Below are 19447 nucleotides of genomic sequence, written 5' to 3' on the forward strand. Positions count from 1 at the left end.
TTTATCTTTGCGGAGGCCCATTCGTGCTCATTCGCTGGCTTCACAGACAGATGGAACATGGGGTTGGGACCCTGAGAAGGAGCTATAAAGGTTGGGGTGCTCAGGGAGATCATCTCTGTGTCCAAGAGCGACATTCCATTCCGTTTCTCCTCACAATGCAGCACAATTCGCCCTCTGGGGATGTCGCAGAGAACACGCAGCCGCGCTCGGCGCTGTACCGTGTCTACACCCACCCCTGGTTCCAGATTATCCTGATCAGCTTTATCTGTTTCTGCTGTCCTGGAGTACGTATCTTTCCGCTAGATCGATGTCCGCTTAGCTGACCCTTCAGATGTACAATGCCCTCACAGGTCTTGGAGGATCCGGTCAGGTTGATCCGACTGTCGCAGCCAACGCGAACGTTGCCCTCCTCTCGGCGACGGCAGGAACAGCCCTGTTCGTCGTCGGCCCAATCTTCGATTATGTCGGTCCGCGGGTCTGTTTACTGATTGGTGGCTGGACGTATCCTCTCTATGCCGGGAGTTTGCTTGCCTTCAACCGCACGGGCAATGGCGCCTTCGTGATCACATCAGGAGCGATTCTCGGTGTGGGAGCGTCCTTCCTTTGGGTGGCCCAGGGCGCGATCATGACGACGTATGTTAGCGAGTCCCAGAAGGGAAGGGCCATCGCGGCATTTTGGATCATCTTCAACCTTGGAGGCGGCGTTGGATCGCTCGCGAGCTTTGGGCTTAATTATCACTCTACCAGCGGAACCGTGTCGGACGGAACTTACATCGCGTTACTGATCATTATGGCCCTGGGGTGGTTCATGGGTGTTTTGATCTGCCCCCCAGCTGCTGTACGACTCAAGGAGTTGCAGCAGCCAGCCCCAGAGGCAGAGGCAGAGATAAAGGACTGGAAAAAGACCGCCGCTCTCGCTCTGCACACCGTTGTTGACTGGAGAGTGTTCTGCATGCTTCCGCTCTTTTTCTGCGCGAATGTTTTCTACTCTTACCAGCAGAATATCGTCAACGGAATGACCTTCAACATCCGTACTCGGTCGCTGAACAGCGCACTGTACTGGATGGCTCAGATGCTGGGTGGCCTTATCATGGGGCTAATCTTGGACATTCCGCCCCTCTCTCGTCCGAATCGAGCTCGCGTCGGGTGGGTATTCCTTTTTGTTACCGCAATGACCATCTGGGGAGGTGGGTATGCGTTCGAGAAGTGGGCAGAGGACCGCAGGGCACGCGGACTGCAGCAGGATATCGACTTCTCGCAGGGCAGTCTTTCCACGGGACCGATCTTTCTGTATATCTTCTACGGGGCTTTTGATGCGTTCTGGCAGTCGTTCTGTTACTGGCTCATGGGCGCGCGGTCAAACTCTCCGGCCGTGGCTGCTATACTTGTTGGAGCATACAAAACCTTCCAGGCGACGGGGGGTGCCATGGCCTGGCGGATCAATGCGTTGAAGAAGCCGTCGATGACGCAGTTTGCGATGGACTGGGGCCTGTGTCTCGCGGGACTGGTGATTGTGATTCCATCCGTGCTCGCAGTGACCGAGACGAGCGCGCCAGCCGTGGCTGAGCGGGAGGAGCTGCAGGACGAGAAGGTGGCGCATGGCTAGTTTGAGGCTGAATCATCGTAGTGTACTGAATGAAGTTTTACGTCCTTCGTGTTTGCTTCTCGTGCCAGAGCCGACGGACTTCCGTGGGGGTGTCTTTCTTTCCTTCAACCAGCAAGAAAGGCGCAAACCCTTGTGTGATGATCGAGCACATCCGTCACCGTTGGAATGGACGCCAGGAGAGCACTCACGATGCAGATGGAGCTTCAGTACGACGCAGGAGGCAGAGGGCACCCGCCACGGTTCCTGAGTCTGGAGGAAATCCGGCAGCTCGGCTTGATCGCCCCTGCATGAGTTGTGACGAGATGGCCAATAATGAAGCTGATTGAAACACCCACTGGGACGAACTATTGAACGGAAGACACAGCAATGACGCCAGTCTCTGAAACTCCGGTGTGAGATACTCCGTCCAGAATAAGTCCGCTACACGCCGAAAGGGCAAGAAGAAGCAAGCATGGGTGGGTAGTTCCCTGCCTTGGGTATGGGCTCTCACACCTCACTTGAATTTTTTTCAATTTTTTCCTCAGCTTTCTTCCTCCCAAAGACTGAGCCATGAAGTTCAGCGCTGCAGTCTCCGGCCTCCTCTGGACGGCCCTGGCCACCGCGGCGCCCCGTGTCGACGACGATAACGGCGTCTCCTACGTCGGGACGGTGACCAAGGACACCGAGTCCTTCCTGAACATCAGGTATGGCCAGGACACGGGAAACGAAAACCGATTCAAACGCCCCCAGCCGTACTCTTATGCGCCGGACACAGTCGTCGACGCCACCGCGCCTGGCGCTGCCTGTCCGCAGAAGCTGGGCAACCCGATCCCCCAGTTCACTGGGCTGTTTGGAAATACGACGAGGATCTCTGAGGACTGCCTGACTCTGCGCGTTGACCGGCCCGTGGACACTCCTGCCAACGCTCAAATGCCGGTCCTGGTTCATCTGCACGGCGGCGGCTATGCGTTCGGCTCTGCCTACGACGACACGGCCTATCCTCCCGCCGGTCTTGTGAGGGAAAATGATTTCAAGGATCTGCCGGCGATCTACGTTGCAATCAAGTGAGACCCTCGATTCGCGGACTGTGCTTGACTCTGTGCTTTACTCTGACGCTGTCAAGTTACCGACTCGGCGCCTTCGGGTTTGCGGCCTCAGATGCTCTGCGCGAGGAGGATAATCTCAATGTCGGCCTGCTGGACCAGCGTCTCGGCCTCCAGTGGGTGCAGGACCATATCGAGGCCTTTGGTGGAAACAAACACAATGTGACGATCTTCGGATCCAATGTGGGCTTCAGCAACGTGCAATTCCAGCTCACAGCATACGGACGCTCGGACGACGCAGGCCTTTTCTCAGGTGCAATTCTCTCGTCGGGCCCGACTCTGGCCGGCGACGCAGTCACGGCGGGCCTGTCGGACCAACATACGGCCTCGCTGGCGGAGAGCCTCGACTGTGCGTCTGAAGACTCTGCTGCGGAGCTGGCGTGCCTCCGCTCGACTCCCCTCGACACCATTGTCGATGCGGCCGTGAATGTCTCGCTCGAAGTCATGCCACTGGGTGGAATGGGCGCCTTCCGGCCGACGGCGCCCTCGTCCTTCATCCCCGATGCGCCGTCGAGGCTCCTCCGCGATGGCCGCTTCAACTATAACGTGAACATCATCGCGGGCTGGAACGAGGATGAAGGAACGCAGTGGGTGCCGGCGACTCTGAACAGCACTGCCGGCTTCGTCGCGACCCTTCACGCCTTGTTCCCTGGGTTGTCGCCCGTAAATCTCGGCCAGCTTCCCATCCTGTACCCGCTCTCGGAGTTCCACGATTTTCCCAGTGAGAACATCGAGCGCAACTACTTCCGCGCGGCACGGGCTGTGCGAGATGCGCAGTTCGTTTGCCCGGCCGTGCGCGTCGGCGAGGCCTGGGAGCGCTATGCATCCGACCAGCACGCGTTGTTCATCTACTCGCTGAACCAGACGGTCTTCCGCGTGGGCGATGCGCACGTCGGCCGCAGCCACGTCGGAGTGGATCACTTCAGCGACATCCCCTACCTCTTCGACTACATCGACAACGCCGAGTTCTCGCAGGTCGCCGACCAGAGCGACTACGACATCGCCAGCCACCTGACGGGCAGCTGGAGTGCGTTCGCTCGGTTTGGCCAGCCATCGGTGCCCGGCTTGTCCGACGACCAGCTCGTGCGCTGGAACCTGACCTTCCCAGACTGGGTTCCCGCGCGCCAGGAGGACTTTGCGGGCTGGAGGATCCGCGTACTCGGTGGGCCTCGTGATGGGCGCGCGACGATCCTGTGGGGAGACGAGGGCGAGGGCGTCTACGACGAGAGCATCGCGGAGCGCTGTCGGTTCTGGGGTCGTCCTGACGTTCTTCTGGAGATGGGGAACTGATGCTGGAGGGGGGTTGATATATCGAGCATAGAGCTCCTGTAATATCATCGGACCAGAATCCACGCAATAAAAAGACCCTCGACAGAGGATTGTTGGTGAATAGATATTGAATAGTAATCACATTGATCTATTGGACAAGAACTCCTTCCTATCTACGCCATGAAGCCTTGATTGTTGCTATATTCCCACAATATCAGACGCCCACAGGATCGAACATATCCGACTCGGGTCCAGAAGCTGCGAGATCTCCTTGACGAGCCGCGCGCCCAGGTCGTCCATCCACCAGCGATCGCGGAGGTGATGGAGGACCGCGCAGTAGTGCGCGAAGATGATGAGGGCCAACGGTTGTCGCTCCTCGACGAGGTCGAGATAGCGCGAGGGCACGCGGAACATCCACCGGAGGGCGATCATGGTGGGCTCTCCGCCCTTGCTGAGCATCTCGAGGGACTTGTCGAGGTGCTTGATGGTCTCCTCGTAGACGGGGGCTTCGTGCGAGGGGTCGGACTTGGTGGTGGCGGTGTTGAGGTTGCGCATGCTGAGGATCGTGAGGGTGTATGTGCTCGGGAGTTGGTGGTAGGGGTCGCCGTGGGTGAAGAGGGCCTTGAGCTCGCCGTTCTCGGCCTTGTCGAGGACGGCTGGGCTGGGGACGAGGCCGCGTATTGTGCGGAAGAGTTTGAGGAGTCGTTGGAGGGACGGGGCTTTGGCATCGTCTTCGGCCGTCGTTGTATCGGAGGGGGGTGAGGACTGCCAGTCCTCGGCGTCCAGCGTCGAGGATGCGAGGTCACACAGGAAGAGGAGGCTTGCGGTGGAGAATGCCGCGTTGCATTTCGAGACGGAGGGGGTATCATCGGGGACGGGGAAGGTGTCGATGGCTTGGTTGTAGTGTCGTCTGGCCGCGAGCGTGTGGTGTTTGCGGTCTGCGGTGCTGGTGTCGCTGCTGGTGTCGCTGCTGGCGGCGAGCTGGATGGCGGACAGGGCGAGCGTGCTGTGGTGGAGGGCGGGACAGGAGGGCGTCAGGCGGCGGATGAGCGACTGCCAGGAGCGGTCTTTGCTCTTGCTGGGGGAGAGGGACAGTTCGGTGGTTTTCTTCCAGTTGTTCAAGAGGCCGTCGCCGTCGTCCTTGCCTTCATCCTTGCCTTCATCCTTTCCTTTGGACTCGGTCGGCGGCGAAGGGGGCCTCGCAGCGGCCGAGGGAGCGGCGGGGGCAGAGGAGGAGGGAGGCGACGGCGAGGACCGGGAGGACAGCGAGGACAGCGAGGAGAGCGAGGACTCGGAGGTCAAGGACGGCTGCGGTCTGCGCGACCGCGAGTCGAAGGGGCGTGTTCGGGGCTTCGAGGGCCGTTGGTCGGCGTAGCGACCGGAGAGACGCTGCGACTTGCACTCATCGCACCGGGGACGGGCCATGGAGCACTGGGCGGGTTAGAGAGAGAGAGAGTCAAGTCAGTTCGAAGGATGGGGGAGACGGACGTCCATCTGGCCCTGGGCACAGCGAGCGCATTCGAGCAGAGACCGCCGCAGTCGTCGACGATGGACGGGCATCCCAGGCGCGTGGATATCTCTCAATTGCGGGAGGCCGGGCTCTCAACCGGCATCGACATTCTCTTAAGGATGGTCATCTCTGCAAGGAGCCGAGCAGTTGCATCGCAAGCCAGGCAGCGCTGCACATCAGATGCCAATCATCGCGGTTCTGAGGCCCAGGGAGGCAGGGAGGCCAGGTCCAGCGAGCGAGGGGAAGTGGGCTAAGAGCGAAAGCAGTTAATGCGCTGGGACCAGAATTCGCAAGCGAGATGGCCTGCCAAGGGGCCCAGAGGCGAAGACTGAAGATGAATATATGAATTAATGAACCATCGGAGGCCTCCGCAGAAACTCCGTCGCCTTCCCAGGCTGCTCATTTCGGTTCTGGACGGGGGCAGCCTCGGCACCAGAAGGCCACGTCACTCAGGAACCCTGAGTGCATCCTGTTCTCATTGCTTTTGCAACGGTGTCCCAAGGCCATGGAACTCCTTGGAGTCGTGGACAGCACTGTTGCTCTGGCCAGAGGGCCCGCTTGGACGCTGGATCCTTGGATCCTTGGACAACCCATCCAACGACCACGACCCAAGGCTCGCTAAATCCTGGCCTTGACTGCTTTTGTATAATGCACGCCGTCCCTCAACCAAGGATACGAGCAAATCTCCGACCCCATCCCACGTGGGGTCCTCGAAGCGAAGCCACGGACAAAGTTCTCAATCGATCCTGTGCGCCGGCGATGCTGTCGCATGGCATCGACTCCAACTCCTCACAAACTCCTCGCTTGCTTCTGACAGCCCTCAACTTTGATTGTGCTCCCTCTCTCGTCTGATTACGACCCTGACCCCATTGGCCCATCCTGGACGTCGCTTCCGGGCTTCCGGACTTTTTTAATCCACGTTGCGTCGCCCGCACGCCTGGGACGGCCCTGTTCGCGTCCCGCTGTCATGGGCTTCACGCACTGGTCGCGTCTGACATCTCGTTTATTTCCGAGAATCCTGCCTCTTGAGTCTTTGAAATCTCCCAGCACCATGAGGCTTGCTCGGAGTATTTGACCCCCAGAACGGCCCCAACTGGCGATGATCCTCCACAGGATCGACGCCGCACAGAGAGATCTTCTATCAACCAGAACCGCCCCTGTGTGCCCGTTCCCCTTTGGGACGTGCCTCTCCCAGCCATGCTGCTGGACCTCAATGTCTCTCTCTTGTCCTTCTCCGGCGTGCTCTGCATGCTCGTGTGTCTCGTCGTCAAGCTCTTCGAAACCTCTCCGGTTCCCGACAACATTCCATGGGTGCTGCGCAGGAAGGGCATCCTCCAGCGTGCCGTCGAGCGATTCGTCGGCGTCAATCCCATTGGATTCATCCAAGAGGGATATGAGAAGGTTGGTCTTCCCAAGTCGTGGAGTTCCTTCCCTTGTTCCCCCCCCTTTCTGACCGCGTCCAGTACTCCAAGCGCCAGCAGCCCTTTGTGATGCCCAGTGTGAACGAGGGCGACGAAGTAGTCCTTCCCCGAGAGCAGTCGAACTATGTGCTCTTCGCCAAAGAGTCCGAGTTCAGCTTCAAGGCGCACATCTCGCACTTCTTCCAGCTCCAGTACACCAGCTGGCCCCTCGCCTTTGCGGAAAAGTACGACCACTTTGTCAAGCTCGTCAGCAAAGACCTGACCGAAACGCTCAAGTCCGACGCCGTGGCCGAGTCCCTCGCCGATGAGGCCCGTTCCTGTCTCTCGGACATCTGGGGCGAGGACGTCGACCACTGGGTCGACGTCCCGCTGTACGCCACCATGGAAAAGGCGGCGGCCAGGATGGTCAACGTCCTCGCCATCGGACCAGGAGTGAGCCACGACGCGGGCCTGCTCAACGCCATGACCAATTGCTCGAATGCGATCGTCCTGGGGGCGAACGTGATCAAAGCCTTTCCGTCTTTCCTCTCCTTGTATGACTGCCTCGGATGATGTAAAGCCGGCAAGTACTAATAATCCTAGTATCATTGGGCCGATAGTTGGTCTCGCCAACCGGTATCAAGAGCGTGTATTCCATGCCCGCATGAAGCCTCTCATCGAAGCTCGAATCAAGGAGCAAAAGGAGGCTGACCCCGAAGAGCTGCAGGAACGATTGCGGACAAAGGTATGTGCTTTCCCGCTGACATTCTATACTGGCCCACTGACACCCCTCAGGGAAGTCTGCTCGACCTGCTCATCCACGCCGGACTCCGCAGTAAATGGCCGAAAGAGCTCGAGACGATGTGGCTGGCGTATCACATCTTCATGATCAACTTTCCGGGAGTGCACACCAGCGGCATCTCCGCTACCAGTGCTCTGCTCGACATCTTGAGCTATCCTGAGGAGGAGCTCCTTGGAATGCTCCAAGCGGAAGTAGAGAGAATATCCACGAGCTCGTCCAGCAAGTGGACCGCTGCAGAGCTGGAAGAGGCCTCGCTGCTGGATAGTGCCATTAAGGAGAGCCTCCGCTTCAACGGCATCAACGCCCTCTCGCCGACTCGCACGGTATGCTTCATCCCTCGCAACCCGCCACCCCCCTTGCTGATTGATCTCAGGTCGTTGCACCCAAAGGCGCCACCCTCCCGAACGGTCTCTTCCTCCCCCACGGAACCAAGATCGGAATCCCCCAGTATGCCGTCCATCGCGACGGGGACCTCTACCCTACCCCTGATGAATACAATCCTTTCCGCTTCTACAACCCCAAGGCTTCCTCGACCGAACGCCGCGCACAGTCCCTCACCATCACCAGTGAAACGTATCTCGTTTTCGGCCACGGCCGCCGCCAATGTCCCGGGCGTTGGCTATTCGCCCATATGTTTAAAGTCCTGATTGCAGAGATGCTACTGAAATATGAAATCAAACCGTTTCCGACTCGGCCCAAGATTCACAGTACGCTCCCTTGCCCCGACGCGCCTCGTTGTTCAAATCTAACTGTTGCAGGATGGGGCCGATTCCAGCTGCCGCCGTTGACGGTCAAGCTCACCGTCCGACGCAGAAAGCACCCGATTGCTCTATCTGGCTAATCTTTCGTGTACTATATTTTCTATTGGGGATACCCTCTTCCGCCCCGGCGGGCTTTTCTTTCTGTAATTTTTGGATGTATTTATAGCGAGTACCCAATTGCATCGATGATTCTTGGTTATGCGGAGGTATTGTCTCTTTGGAATGACCTAGGATGATACGGCGCTCTGCTGTTTTCCACGGACCTATGCTGGTCCGGATAGATGGTGTGAACGCTGGACGCGTGTATGGCGGGCAGAACCCGGTCAGGGTGGGAGCAGACCTTGTCGAGTGCCACGTCATGTCGAATCAGCCTGAACAGGCCCTGTGTATCTGCGCGTTGACGTACTTGATGGACTCAAAACAGGGCACAAAGCAAGTCGCCCTGATAGTTTGGACCCCTGGTCCCGGTCGGGTAGGGATTCTCGGTCGTGACCAGCTGGAGCCGTTGAAAATCAACGGGGACTGATGGCCTTTACGATTCCGACAAGGAGGCAGGAGAGCACTGCTTGCAACGGTGGCATCGACGGCCATGGGTTCATGGGGGGGGGTTGGCTGCTGTTTCTTCATATTCGCGGTAGTATGCGCATGGGTCTGCGCCGCTCTTTGGCCATCGTTCACATGCCACTGCGACAGACTCGTCGTTGACTGGACTATTGAGATAGATATCCGGATCATCTTGTCTGCGACCGCATCGGATGTGCCCTCTGCGGAGATACCGTAAAGAAATGAATATCAAGGACTCTCAAATATATATAATCTGGATGGCTTCATCTCGCATTGGTGACTGGCAGGTCAGGTGATCCAGATAGACTCGTCGCCAAACCCTTCGCCAGGAAGCAATCTCACCACTTGAACCTCATCTGTCACAGCCATGGGGCATGAACCTCCTGTCAGTCCCAGCTAGTTCGATGGACTACGAAGATCCGGTCGCATCCGTGTGGCGCGCCCCTGCGACTGGTGCAAGAAGGAGGGCACCCGATGTCCATTCCGGAGCGATTTGCTCTCACAGCCGAGGAAGATGAGCGAGCTCAAGGCGTGGCGCGCGGACGTGTTGGGCTTTCTCGATCAAAGTCCAAACACTGCACTATTGGTCCTCCTATCTTAGCAACTGAGCAACATCCTGAATCTTGCATGAACACGAGACTTGCGGCTTGCATGGCTTCCACCAGGAATCCGACAGAAACCCTCGACCAATGAAATGAAAGACTCAACTCCATCGGAAACCGCAAAGAGAGGGGCTTCAAGGAAGGCCATGCCAGCGTCCTATTGATGCTCACGACCAGCAGCTTGTTACAATCCTCGGAAAATGTCCCTGCAAGGCAAGGTCTATGCCGTTACCGGCGGTGCCAGCGGTATTGGCCTTGCAACAGCCAAGCTTATCTCGGAACGCGGGGGAACAGTCTGCATTGCCGACGTGAACCCAGATACGCTCCACGAAGCTGAATCGTACTTCTCCTCCAAACAACCCGCTATTCAGTTTATGATCACACAAGTGGATGTCTCGAGCAAGCAGCAGGTGGAACGTTGGATTGCGGACATAAAGACGAAGTATCACCGGCTTGACGGGGCAGCGAATATTGCCGGCGTCATCGGGAATGGCCATGGGGTCAAGACTTTGGCAGAACTCGAAGACGATGAATGGGAGAGAATCATCAGTATAAACCTGACGGGGGTGATGTACTGTCTTCGAGCGGAGCTGAACAATATCGTCGATGGCGGATCCATCGTCAATATGGCGTCCATCCACGCCACGACGGGTGAGCTCTCCCTCTCAACACCCTGAACTCTTTCTGACAGATTAGGTGTTGCAAACCATGGTGCATACGCAGCGAGCAAACACGGCGTTCTCGGCCTCACTCGAGTTGCTGCCAAGGAGAATGGCCACCGAGAAGTCCGGGTGAACGCCGTCGCCCCAGGACCAATCTACACTCCATTGATGCAGGGATTTTGGGATCGGACGGGACGACCCTCTGATGCGCCCTTTGACGAGCCGATTGCCTTTCGACGTCAGGGGACTCCTGAGGAGGTGGCCAATGTGGTTGTCTTCTTACTGGGGCCGGAAAGCTCTTTTGTGAGTGGAAGTTGCTACTCGGTTGATGGGGCCTGGATATGAGCGCTGCACCGCTCAAAAGGGTGTTCGAATAGTCATGAGGAGTGTCCTGATGCACATCCTCTCTTATTTATCGGATTGCATAAATTGATATCCTTCTCGACCGGCTGTGCCAATATCATTAGTACTATTCTCATGAATGCCCCAAGATACGACTGCAATGATATTCGAAGCCGTAGCTACGGCTAGACGGACGAGGTAACAGTTTAGCCTTGCAAGGAACAATATGATGCTAGATTGGGACGCCTGTTATCTGGCGTTCTACTGATATTTGTCTATGCCTGTCTACCATTTTCGAAGCTCAGAAGTAGGCCATGGCTTCGCACTCTTTGAGAGCTGCTGGACTTGTTCCTCGTCGACTTTGATCCCCAGTCCCGGAGCAGATAGCACGTTAAAGTGCCCTCCCTGTACAGTCGGAACCTCCGGATTCGCGATGCAGCTCGTGGTATCCTCCCTGGTATTGTTGTAGTGCATGCCGATACCGATCTCCTGGATGGAGAAATTCGCAGTTGCTGCGTTCACATGCATATTGGCTGCAAGGGCAAAGGGGAGCTATCCGGACCTCCTATCTCTCGCACACGGCTGCGATGCTCCTCATCTCCGAGATGCCGCCGATGTGGCAGATGTTCGGCTGGAGTATTTCCACGCAGCTGCTTTCTAGGACCGGTCTTACCTCCCAGTTGGGAGTCTGGGGTTCCGGTCGATGGCGCGGTCGTCGATGCACGCTTCTACTGGACGGTTATTGCATATGGCGAAGGGCTACGACGTCAGTTTTGCTTTCGAACTGCGTACGGAGAAGAAGGCGAAACTCTGAGCTCAGTTATAAGTAAATGGCTATCAGTTCGCAAAGACATTGCCGTATATTTCGAATGAAACCATTTTCCCAGGTAAGTTTCTTGGGTCCCGTACGATCGGGGTACATGCGAATGAGAGACTGATAATCTTCCTCGTATTTCCCAGCATCCTTCATTACAATGGCGAGAATAATATAGGCCTCAGAGTTTGAGCCATAGATGAAGCCGGAGAATCGATCGACGTTGCCTGGAAGGCCATGGGTGTTCATCGATCCGCCTTCGAGCTCTGTTTGAAGCGAATACCCCCGGCCTGAATGGCAGGATCGCTCACAGTACATCTGGGAAACCCGAGTGGTCTCGTTAGAGCACGGGAAGAAAGCCCTGGTTGGGGTTATCGGTATCGAATTGTTGGAGTTCTCGCGCGCCGGCTGCATGGGGTGTGGGAGAATGGGAGGGATCAGGTAGCGTGTAATTAAGGCGGGTGTAGGGTTGATAGGGCCAAAATAAAGTGTCAAGATGGTGATCCATCCAGCGCAGGATAGGCCTCACTCCGATCGAGGTCATTCCAGACCCTACCGTAAAAGTCTACTCTTCCCGTCGTTTCTAGGGACTCTGGGGAAACGCGATAGTTGGATAGATGGGGGTCAGCTTCAACGGCATCCAGGATAGCCATAAATCCTTGATGCTCGAATCCGGTATCCTCCGGACCTGGAACCGACATACCAGGGGAGGGCTGCCACCCGTCTAGGTCTAATAGTAGAGAAGACGTGGATTGGGTCTGGCTCTGTTGATGGCGCACATTCCCCGCAACGACGGCATTCTGATAGTTGTTTCGCACGATGTCATGGGTCGACAGGCGATCGAGGTGCAGCAGGGACGTATCAAGTCGCCGCACAGCAAAGTCAACGAAGTTTGCTGCTCGACTCATCACTCGAAGATTCCAGCGATATTCATCGAGACACTTCTTATAGAAATCGGTTTCTTCTATGGATTGGGAGGTGAGGTATAGCACGGCTGTAAATATTCCGATGTAGACTAGGTTCATTGAAGATGCTGGGGCCGGAGTGTTAGACTTGAATCTCAGCAACTCGGGAGGACGTACCGAAGTGCCAGAATGACTGGATGTGCTCCGGTTTCAAACTTTTGACGAATTCAATCGAGGTGACGGCTCGCTCGCGGGCAGCCTCTCGACACACGGTGACGATGGATGGATCACAGGAGGACCCCTGAAGGCCTAGAATTATTGCCTTATGGAGGGAGATCTCGACGGCGTAATAGGCTAGATGCAGTGACCCGATGGGCGATTTCTCTCTTGCCTTTGCGAACTCGAGGCTCAGAGAGCGTGGCAGGCCCTGGCGCCATTCCCTCAACTTCATCTGGATAGGCTTTGCGACCTGCAGCAAGTTTTGTACCTTGCGCGTCGTTTTTATTGCCCTTGCCGAGCTGGAAGGGTGTGAGAAACATGTGCGAAGGCTTCCAGGGGAGAGGACGGCTTACTAGAAGGCGCGTAGGATTTCATTGACAATTTGGCTGAGAGAGATTAGCATCTGAAAGGACAATCGCCCAGCTTCGATTTCGCGACTACCCTCGTCCAAACCCTCATTGTCTGCGGTCTCCGGAAAGTCCTCATCAGCCAATGGTTCGACTCCCCAGTCCAATTCGTCGACAATATGCGAAGGTCGGCCGTGAATGAGTGCCATCCTGCAGCATTACATTAGAAAATTAATCTTGAGGGTAGGGCCTCAAAACACACCATTTATCCACGATATATATACTCCATGCAAGCCTTTTCCGTAGACTCTTCTCCCACGCAGGAATCCTCCATCCGTCACAGTCGATGTGTACGCCTAGCTCCTGCATGGTTGCGACAAGCTGAGCACTCAGCGCCCATGTATCCTCCCCGAACGGTCGATGCTGCAATAGCAACATACCCCCCTGTAGTGCTGACAGCTTGGGGCGAGACAGGACATCCTGAAGTCCCTTCCGGACAAAGCCCTCCAGGAGATCCATATTGGGACGCTCCTGAGTCGAGAGAAAGGGGTCCCAGTTCCACCAATCCAGGGCCAGGAGGTAAACACCTCCTAAGCAGGCCGGGGAAAACTCGCGATGGCTGCGTTCGTATTTCTCCAAGAATACCCTGCAACCAGTCAGCTGCAGGTGACACCAAACTCGAGGGAATAAGGAGAACTAGCCTTTTGTCGAGTACCGGAAACGACGGATGGACAATGCGAAGGTAAAGTTTCACCAGACGTGGGCCGTGAGGCGTCACCGCACGCTCAATCTGGTCCAGGAGTTCGATCTCGTCTGAACGAAGCTGGGTCCCTGAGTACTTTTGGAGGGAGAAGCTCGTGTCACCAGAAACTCTGCGAATGGTGCTGCCGGACGGGAATGTGTATTCGTCTCGACCGTCAAACTGGCAATAGTCGAGAAGAAATGGAGTCCACGGCCCGGAGAGACCGTTGTACCTCGAGAACTGATGCTGCTGCAGCCCCAGGTTATTTTGGAGAAGAGAAGAACCCCGAGGGGTGTCGTCATCCTCAATTACACCCACTGCTCGACTCGTTTGTTCACTCGGTCTGATTGCAGCTTCCGATAAGTTCGGAGACGAAGTAGTTTTCGTCTGCTTGGTTGGCCGTTCTACTGGCTGCCCATCGAAGGTGCACCCATCGGTGCCATACAAGCGACACAGCACGCACACCGTCTGCCCCGGTTCCACCACACAGCGGCGCTTCCGCTGGCGGCAGTTTCCACAGGGGCGCGAGCGCTTGGAGGCCTTCATCCTCTCCTGGGGTCGGGGTCCGCCATATCAACCTTGGAATTGATGCGCGATTGATGCACGTCAGGCGGTGTTGGAGGGGAGCGTGCCAAGACTGCTGAGTCATCTATCTTGTGCACGTCCGATTATTGGAGACACCGATAAGAGTTACAAGTTGGATGTCATCCTTCGTATTTGTACAAGACCATAATGTTCTCTGTGCGAATAATATCTTCTGCTAAAATTCCAACAAAATTTGGGCCGGAGGAGCTCCCACCAAAAGCCGTCCGCCGTCGACAAAACCCTCGATCGATAGCATGTAAGGTGCAGGTGGTGATGATAATGACCCGAGTTTCGTTCCGGGTTCCTGGAGAACGAAACAGTGACGCAGGGCCGGGGTTGGTGAATTCGGGGGAAAGGAGGCCTTCAGCACAGCTTCCGCCCTCTGAATGAGGTGGGTTTCCTTCGTTTCGACCAGGGGGTAGGTCGTGATGGCATCGCCTGACGGTGATGCCATTACGACGGCGACTCTCGCAAAGGGTTGAATGGCGATCCTTTCACAATGATGAGGACTGAGAACTACGTCTGTACTTAGACGGACTATTTCGATGGGATTGTCTTCGGACTGGGTGAAGGGAAAAGAAAAGGTCTGCACGATAATGTGGTCCCCTACATCCGGCTGCCTCACAGCAGAGCGCCATCGATCGGGGACTGATTGAACTGATATCTGGTTGATATTCGGATATGGCAGCAAGCAATAGTCACGGGGATAATGGGGTGGCCAGCTACCGCCATCGACCTGGAAAAGGAGCTGGCCGTTCTCTCCGTTCAGTATTGAAATTGTCGCCGTTGGTTTCCGGCCATGGTTATCAGTTAGCACTACAAGCTCGTGCTGCCCACCCACGAAAACAAGTTGTCTGCAGTTTTTCTGATGGGGCCAGTCGGTTGGCCGGACAGCAGATGACTCGTATACAACAGACAGTTCGCTGGCTTGGAAGTCGATGCCGACCAGATCATACTTGTCACGGTTTGAGCCCCGCCTCGCGCAATGGAGGACAGACCTCCCAATTAAGAGTGGAGTGAGATCACCCGGGCGGCCAGACCTGAGGTCATAGTGTCTGTGATCCTGCCGCCAGACAATTTTGTCATCGACTGGTGAATAGACAGCACTTCTGGTCAACATTATCGCAGTCAGCTGCTCTGCTCGTGGAACGTGGATGTCTACAAGATATATATACGTACCTTGCTCGAGGTTTTCCCGACTCTAGGAGCCGTAGCAGCAAAGTCCCATCCAAGTTCATTTCAAGGTCTAGGAGGCCCGCTTTAACCCGCCATACCTTCTTAAGGGGGATGGCTTTGGTACGCAGTACCGTGCTACCCGACATAGCACGGTGATTCCAAGACACAAAGGATTCATTCTGCGTCGGCGAGACAAGATAGGCTAAGAAGTTCCCCGCAATTGTAATATTCCAAGTGCTAGGGACATTGAACGTTGATAAGGGCTTGCCTGACTGGAGGCCGTGTTGTTGACGGGCTGAGAGAATTCAGGATGTGCTGGTTGAGCTTGATATAGAAGCATTGGAAGGTCGTACCTTGGAATTTGAACAACTCAACTGACCTCTCTTGAAGGTTCCAGCTGATATGTGGAAAGTGCGTGCGGAATCCAAATGCTGCTATCCACCAGTGGATGGTGGCCCGCCAACCTTTGCTCACACGCTCGCCAGCAGCGAGATCTGGAAGGGAAAGATAATGTAAGATGAGGACTACAACATCTCGATTGATGCGAGTGAAGGGATCTCGACGGGGACCATCTTGGGCACTGTCACTGGAACTGTTGTCGTCCACTGTCCGTCGCTGTGACCTGCCCTTGCCTCGAGGCTGTCTTGTCGCAACGTTGTCCTTCCGTTTGGGTGGCATGGTAGGAGAGCCTTGGTGATGTATTTTCGAGAGAAAAAAGCCACTGTCTGGAAGCGAGCGTTCACCCTCGCCTTTGATGGTGGCTGCGAGAGCAGGGGGTGTTGCGCGGACGAAGGATCCACGGGCGAAGGATCAACATACGAAGGATCCGCCCGCACCTCGTGTCCTCTTCTCCTCATCCATTCTCACTCCTGCTTGTGCTGAGGACATTATGGATTGCGAGTCATCAATATTGCGCCCAGCCCCAACTGTTGGAGTGCCCGTCCTGCACAAGGAGCTTCATTGCTATCAAATTGCCAGACACCCTTGCCAAATGAAGGGGAATATTCATCTTCCATGGGAGTTACAAGAGGGGCAGATTAATTATTTGTGACTATTTGACTGAGCTTCTTTATCACGGCCGTGTGTCTCTCATCCGCCACGGCTTCCAGTACTTCGACGATATGCATGATGGATAGTGACTGTCCCTCTGACCGAGCAAAGGCGTCTGCGGTGCGTAAGGTATTCTTGATCTCACGACCCTATACGGCCAGTAATGTCAGCACGAGTGCAGTTATCGCCAAGTCTGGCAAGGTCATTGCCTGCTTACATTTAGTTTCAGCTGACCGAGTTGCGTGTAGGCTTCCTCTGTCCAGCAGCAATCTGTCTTCAGAGAGAAGTTGCGCTCTACAAGGCCCTGCCAGATGATGGATCTAGTATTGGCATCGTGAGGGGGATATGTCACGGCGAGATGGATCCGATTGAGAATCGCCTCGTCGAAATTCCGGTCGCGGTTAGTGGTCAGGAAGAGAATGCCCTCGTAGTACTCGATCATCCGAAGGAAGACTGCAGAATATCCGGCTGTTAGCTCAACCGTGTTCACTTTGACGCCAATGGCAAGGGAAACAACCGGCAACAATGGCATTACGGGAGATTTCATCGAGGGCTCGCTGTGACAACAGCACGTCTGCCTCGTCAAGGAGCACAACAGCTTGCCAACGGCGTCCTTTCTTAAAGATCTTCCCCAGCTGAGTTTCGAGTCTGGGGACGTCTGTGGTGAGTTCTCCGGCACTGATGGAGTATAATGGGCGTTGGCAGTATTCGGCAATGCATTCTGCTCCGATTTGCCTTGTTATTTCCAATCATGACTGTGAGGAAGAAGGTGGCGCGTTACCTGCTGTCAATGTCTTACCGAGCCCGGGCTGGCTGTGTCTCTCAGCTGGGTCCGAAGTAGTCAGAAAGGCAGGGCTATTTCTTACCCCTTCAGGAGAAACACGAGGCCCTTCCCCTTGCCCGGAATAATATCATCGAATGCCGGCGCCGATCTACTGTAGTCAGTCGCATGGCCCTTAACGAGCGCAAGCATGAGATATTTAAGTTTGGGGTCAATCTGCAACGCGTCGAGGGCTGCTGTTTTCCAGTCAATGCGCTGAACATCGTCCACCATCAGCCACCCCCACCTTTTCTCCTTGAGGCCGAATGCTGGAATTCGAGCAGGGAAGAGTAGAAGAGGGTCGTACCCCTGACCTACTTGGGCGGGTAAGTTGTCCAGACAGGCTGCGAGGTCCACGTTGGAGTTGGTCGAGTCGGTCATGACTGGACGCGGAGGATTTGGTACGACAGAAAGGGCCCTCTCCGCCATCCGATGAGGCTTGGTGCGGTTACTCTTAAATGCGTCATTTCTTGCCATGGGGATTAATGACTCTTGCTGATGCGCGTGGCCCTCGTCTTCTTTCTGCTTGCCTGGATTGAAAAACGTGGGGCGAAGGTCCGGATTCTCTTCCAGATACAAGGTATAGTCGATCATGACTCGTTCGTCAAACTGGATCAAGCTTTGTTAGTTCCCTCTTGGATATACCAGCCTTCCTTCTGACAGAGTATCGACGAACCTGGAAAGTCGGTTTCCTATTCAAGACGCGTCTCTGCGGATCTACCTCCCACACCGGGCCGGAGAAGAAGCAGTGACTCGGTCCCCCTCGGAGTAGATTCGACCAGACCGTTCCTCTTTCCCGCATTCGCTGCTCCACGTGTGTCCAGTCTTGAATAAATGCCTTTGGAACCAAGGGAAGATCGGTGACATTGACTCGTCCTCTGAACCAGGGGATCAGGACAGTCTTCTTTGCCAACCCGGCGCTCCGGCCATCAAAGTCCATTCTGGCGCCGGTGACCTCGAACCACTTGCCGGAATCATCCTCCCGATACTGGAACTCCTGGCAGATATAGCATTCTTCGATACCATCCATCCGGAGAACCATGAGCTCGCCCGGGGGATAGATAGTCCACAGCAACTGGGCCGTGACGGTCCCCGCGGCTTCAACAGGTATTCTCTCATGCTCGCGGATTATGCCCAGAAGGATCTCTTTCTTATTGTACATAAAGTCCAAAAGGATCTTCATTTCCTGCCGGAGGGCCGGCGGGTTGGAGCTGTTGTCTACGAACTCTCTGATCTTCTCCCGATGGAAAAAGAGCTCGCAGTACGGAGAGGGGAATCTGATCGGATTAGCCTGGAGGTCAACGTTGTCGTAAACGTGACGCATCATATCGCGGAGGAGCCTCTGCAGCGAAAGCGATTGGATCTCGAGGTCTGTTCCGAAGTGTACGAGCTTGTCGGGATGCTGAACGACTGTGCGACGGAGGAGGACGCTGTACTGGGCGAATTTTCTGATGGCGGCTTCGGTAGTCCGGGGCGATTTGGCGAACTGTTGCGTGGGGAGAACTTCGATGCCCTCTCCATGGAGAGTTTTCGTCTTAATCTCCGTGATGTCCGCAAACAAGAAGGCTTTATTCTCAATTGCTGTCGGGGAGTGGGTGTCTGATGGGTGAGCTTCATTCGCCGTGTTACCTTCTCTGGAGGGCACAACAGTGGGAGCTGGGGAGCTCTCGGCGTCATGGTTGCTGTTCTCCGAGAACGGAGAGAGAGAATTGGGCTGCAGTCCCCGAAAGTGAGACTGGAGTGTCTGCTCATAAACGTTGAGCGCCATTATTGTCCTGGAGGGCTGCTGGCGGGCGTGATATCGAAAGGAAGAGAAGTCTTTTCCTCCTGCGAGCTCTTTTTTAGGTATTCCCTGATTGAGCAGGGTAGTTGCTGACTGCAGGGACCTAAGCAAGTGCGAGGCTGAACTTTTCTTTTTCAAGCGAGGCTGTGAGGCTGAATCCAAGTGTTGGGCAGCCTTGCAGAGTGGCATCAAGGACTTCCCACCTAGAAAGGGATGCCAGTTGGTGATTATGGCTGCAGAGTGCCGGTGATACCGACCGCAGAGGGCTGCAGCCTATCAGGGGATGAAAACCTGAGCCGGGACTGGCGACTGCTTGCACTCCTCATATTTGGGTTACTCTGCCCGGGCCGGTGGCTAGTTGTCCGGTGTGGAAGCCATGCTGACCTCTCTGTCAGGGTTCCCACCA

At 55.7% G+C, this 19447-nt stretch overlaps 8 protein-coding genes across 8 annotated transcripts; 4 read left to right on the forward strand and 4 right to left on the reverse strand.

Moving 5' to 3' along the window:
• Positions 1-155: 155 nt before the first annotated feature.
• On the forward strand, positions 156-1606 carry BJX67DRAFT_372045 (putative MFS transporter; the record flags this gene model as incomplete). The annotated part of the gene is made up of 2 exons (XM_071031189.1): positions 156-284; positions 332-1606. 2 exons carry the CDS (start codon positions 156-158, stop codon positions 1604-1606), a joined length of 1404 nt encoding a protein of 467 aa, XP_070886412.1.
• A 549-nt stretch (positions 1607-2155) lies between these two features.
• On the forward strand, positions 2156-4070 carry BJX67DRAFT_387971 (Alpha/Beta hydrolase protein; the record flags this gene model as incomplete). Its single annotated transcript, XM_071034314.1, has 2 exons — positions 2156-2649; positions 2709-4070. The coding sequence occupies 2 exons, from the start codon at positions 2156-2158 to the stop codon at positions 3976-3978; spliced, it is 1764 nt and encodes a 587-aa protein (XP_070886413.1). The 3' UTR covers positions 3979-4070.
• Positions 4071-4155: 85 nt separating this feature from the next.
• Positions 4156-5517, reverse strand: BJX67DRAFT_372047 (uncharacterized protein; the record flags this gene model as incomplete). The annotated part of the gene is made up of 2 exons (XM_071031190.1): positions 4156-5388; positions 5446-5517. The coding sequence occupies 2 exons, from the start codon at positions 5515-5517 to the stop codon at positions 4156-4158; spliced, it is 1305 nt and encodes a 434-aa protein (XP_070886414.1).
• Positions 5518-6664: 1147 nt separating this feature from the next.
• Positions 6665-9141, forward strand: BJX67DRAFT_387975 (cytochrome P450; the record flags this gene model as incomplete). The annotated part of the gene is made up of 6 exons (XM_071034315.1): positions 6665-6868; positions 6931-7421; positions 7471-7612; positions 7663-7992; positions 8043-8376; positions 8428-9141. The coding sequence occupies 6 exons, from the start codon at positions 6665-6667 to the stop codon at positions 8508-8510; spliced, it is 1584 nt and encodes a 527-aa protein (XP_070886415.1). The 3' UTR covers positions 8511-9141.
• A 522-nt stretch (positions 9142-9663) lies between these two features.
• On the forward strand, positions 9664-10831 carry BJX67DRAFT_353094 (SDR family NAD(P)-dependent oxidoreductase). The gene is made up of 2 exons (XM_071029091.1): positions 9664-10247; positions 10293-10831. The coding sequence occupies exons 1-2, from the start codon at positions 9797-9799 to the stop codon at positions 10601-10603; spliced, it is 762 nt and encodes a 253-aa protein (XP_070886416.1). The 5' UTR covers positions 9664-9796; the 3' UTR covers positions 10604-10831.
• A 54-nt stretch (positions 10832-10885) lies between these two features.
• Positions 10886-14173, reverse strand: BJX67DRAFT_381139 (transcription factor domain-containing protein; the record flags this gene model as incomplete). The annotated part of the gene is made up of 6 exons (XM_071032967.1): positions 10886-11112; positions 11971-12447; positions 12497-12837; positions 12892-13095; positions 13148-13531; positions 13608-14173. The coding sequence occupies 6 exons, from the start codon at positions 14171-14173 to the stop codon at positions 10886-10888; spliced, it is 2199 nt and encodes a 732-aa protein (XP_070886417.1).
• Positions 14174-14387: 214 nt separating this feature from the next.
• Positions 14388-16066, reverse strand: BJX67DRAFT_381140 (uncharacterized protein; the record flags this gene model as incomplete). The annotated part of the gene is made up of 3 exons (XM_071032968.1): positions 14388-15321; positions 15392-15683; positions 15742-16066. 3 exons carry the CDS (start codon positions 16064-16066, stop codon positions 14388-14390), a joined length of 1551 nt encoding a protein of 516 aa, XP_070886418.1.
• A 269-nt stretch (positions 16067-16335) lies between these two features.
• BJX67DRAFT_86266 (uncharacterized protein) lies at positions 16336-17048 on the reverse strand. The gene is made up of 2 exons (XM_071035553.1): positions 16656-17048; positions 16336-16587 (listed from the first exon to the last, which is right to left on the reverse strand). Exons 1-2 carry the CDS (start codon positions 16983-16985, stop codon positions 16426-16428), a joined length of 492 nt encoding a protein of 163 aa, XP_070886419.1. The 5' UTR covers positions 16986-17048; the 3' UTR covers positions 16336-16425.
• Between the last annotated feature and the right edge of the window lie 2399 nt (positions 17049-19447).

The sequence above is a fragment of the Aspergillus lucknowensis genome, assembly GCF_044049455.1.
Source record: "Aspergillus lucknowensis strain CBS 449.75 chromosome Unknown BJX67scaffold_19, whole genome shotgun sequence".
NCBI lineage: Eukaryota > Fungi > Ascomycota > Eurotiomycetes > Eurotiales > Aspergillaceae > Aspergillus > Aspergillus lucknowensis.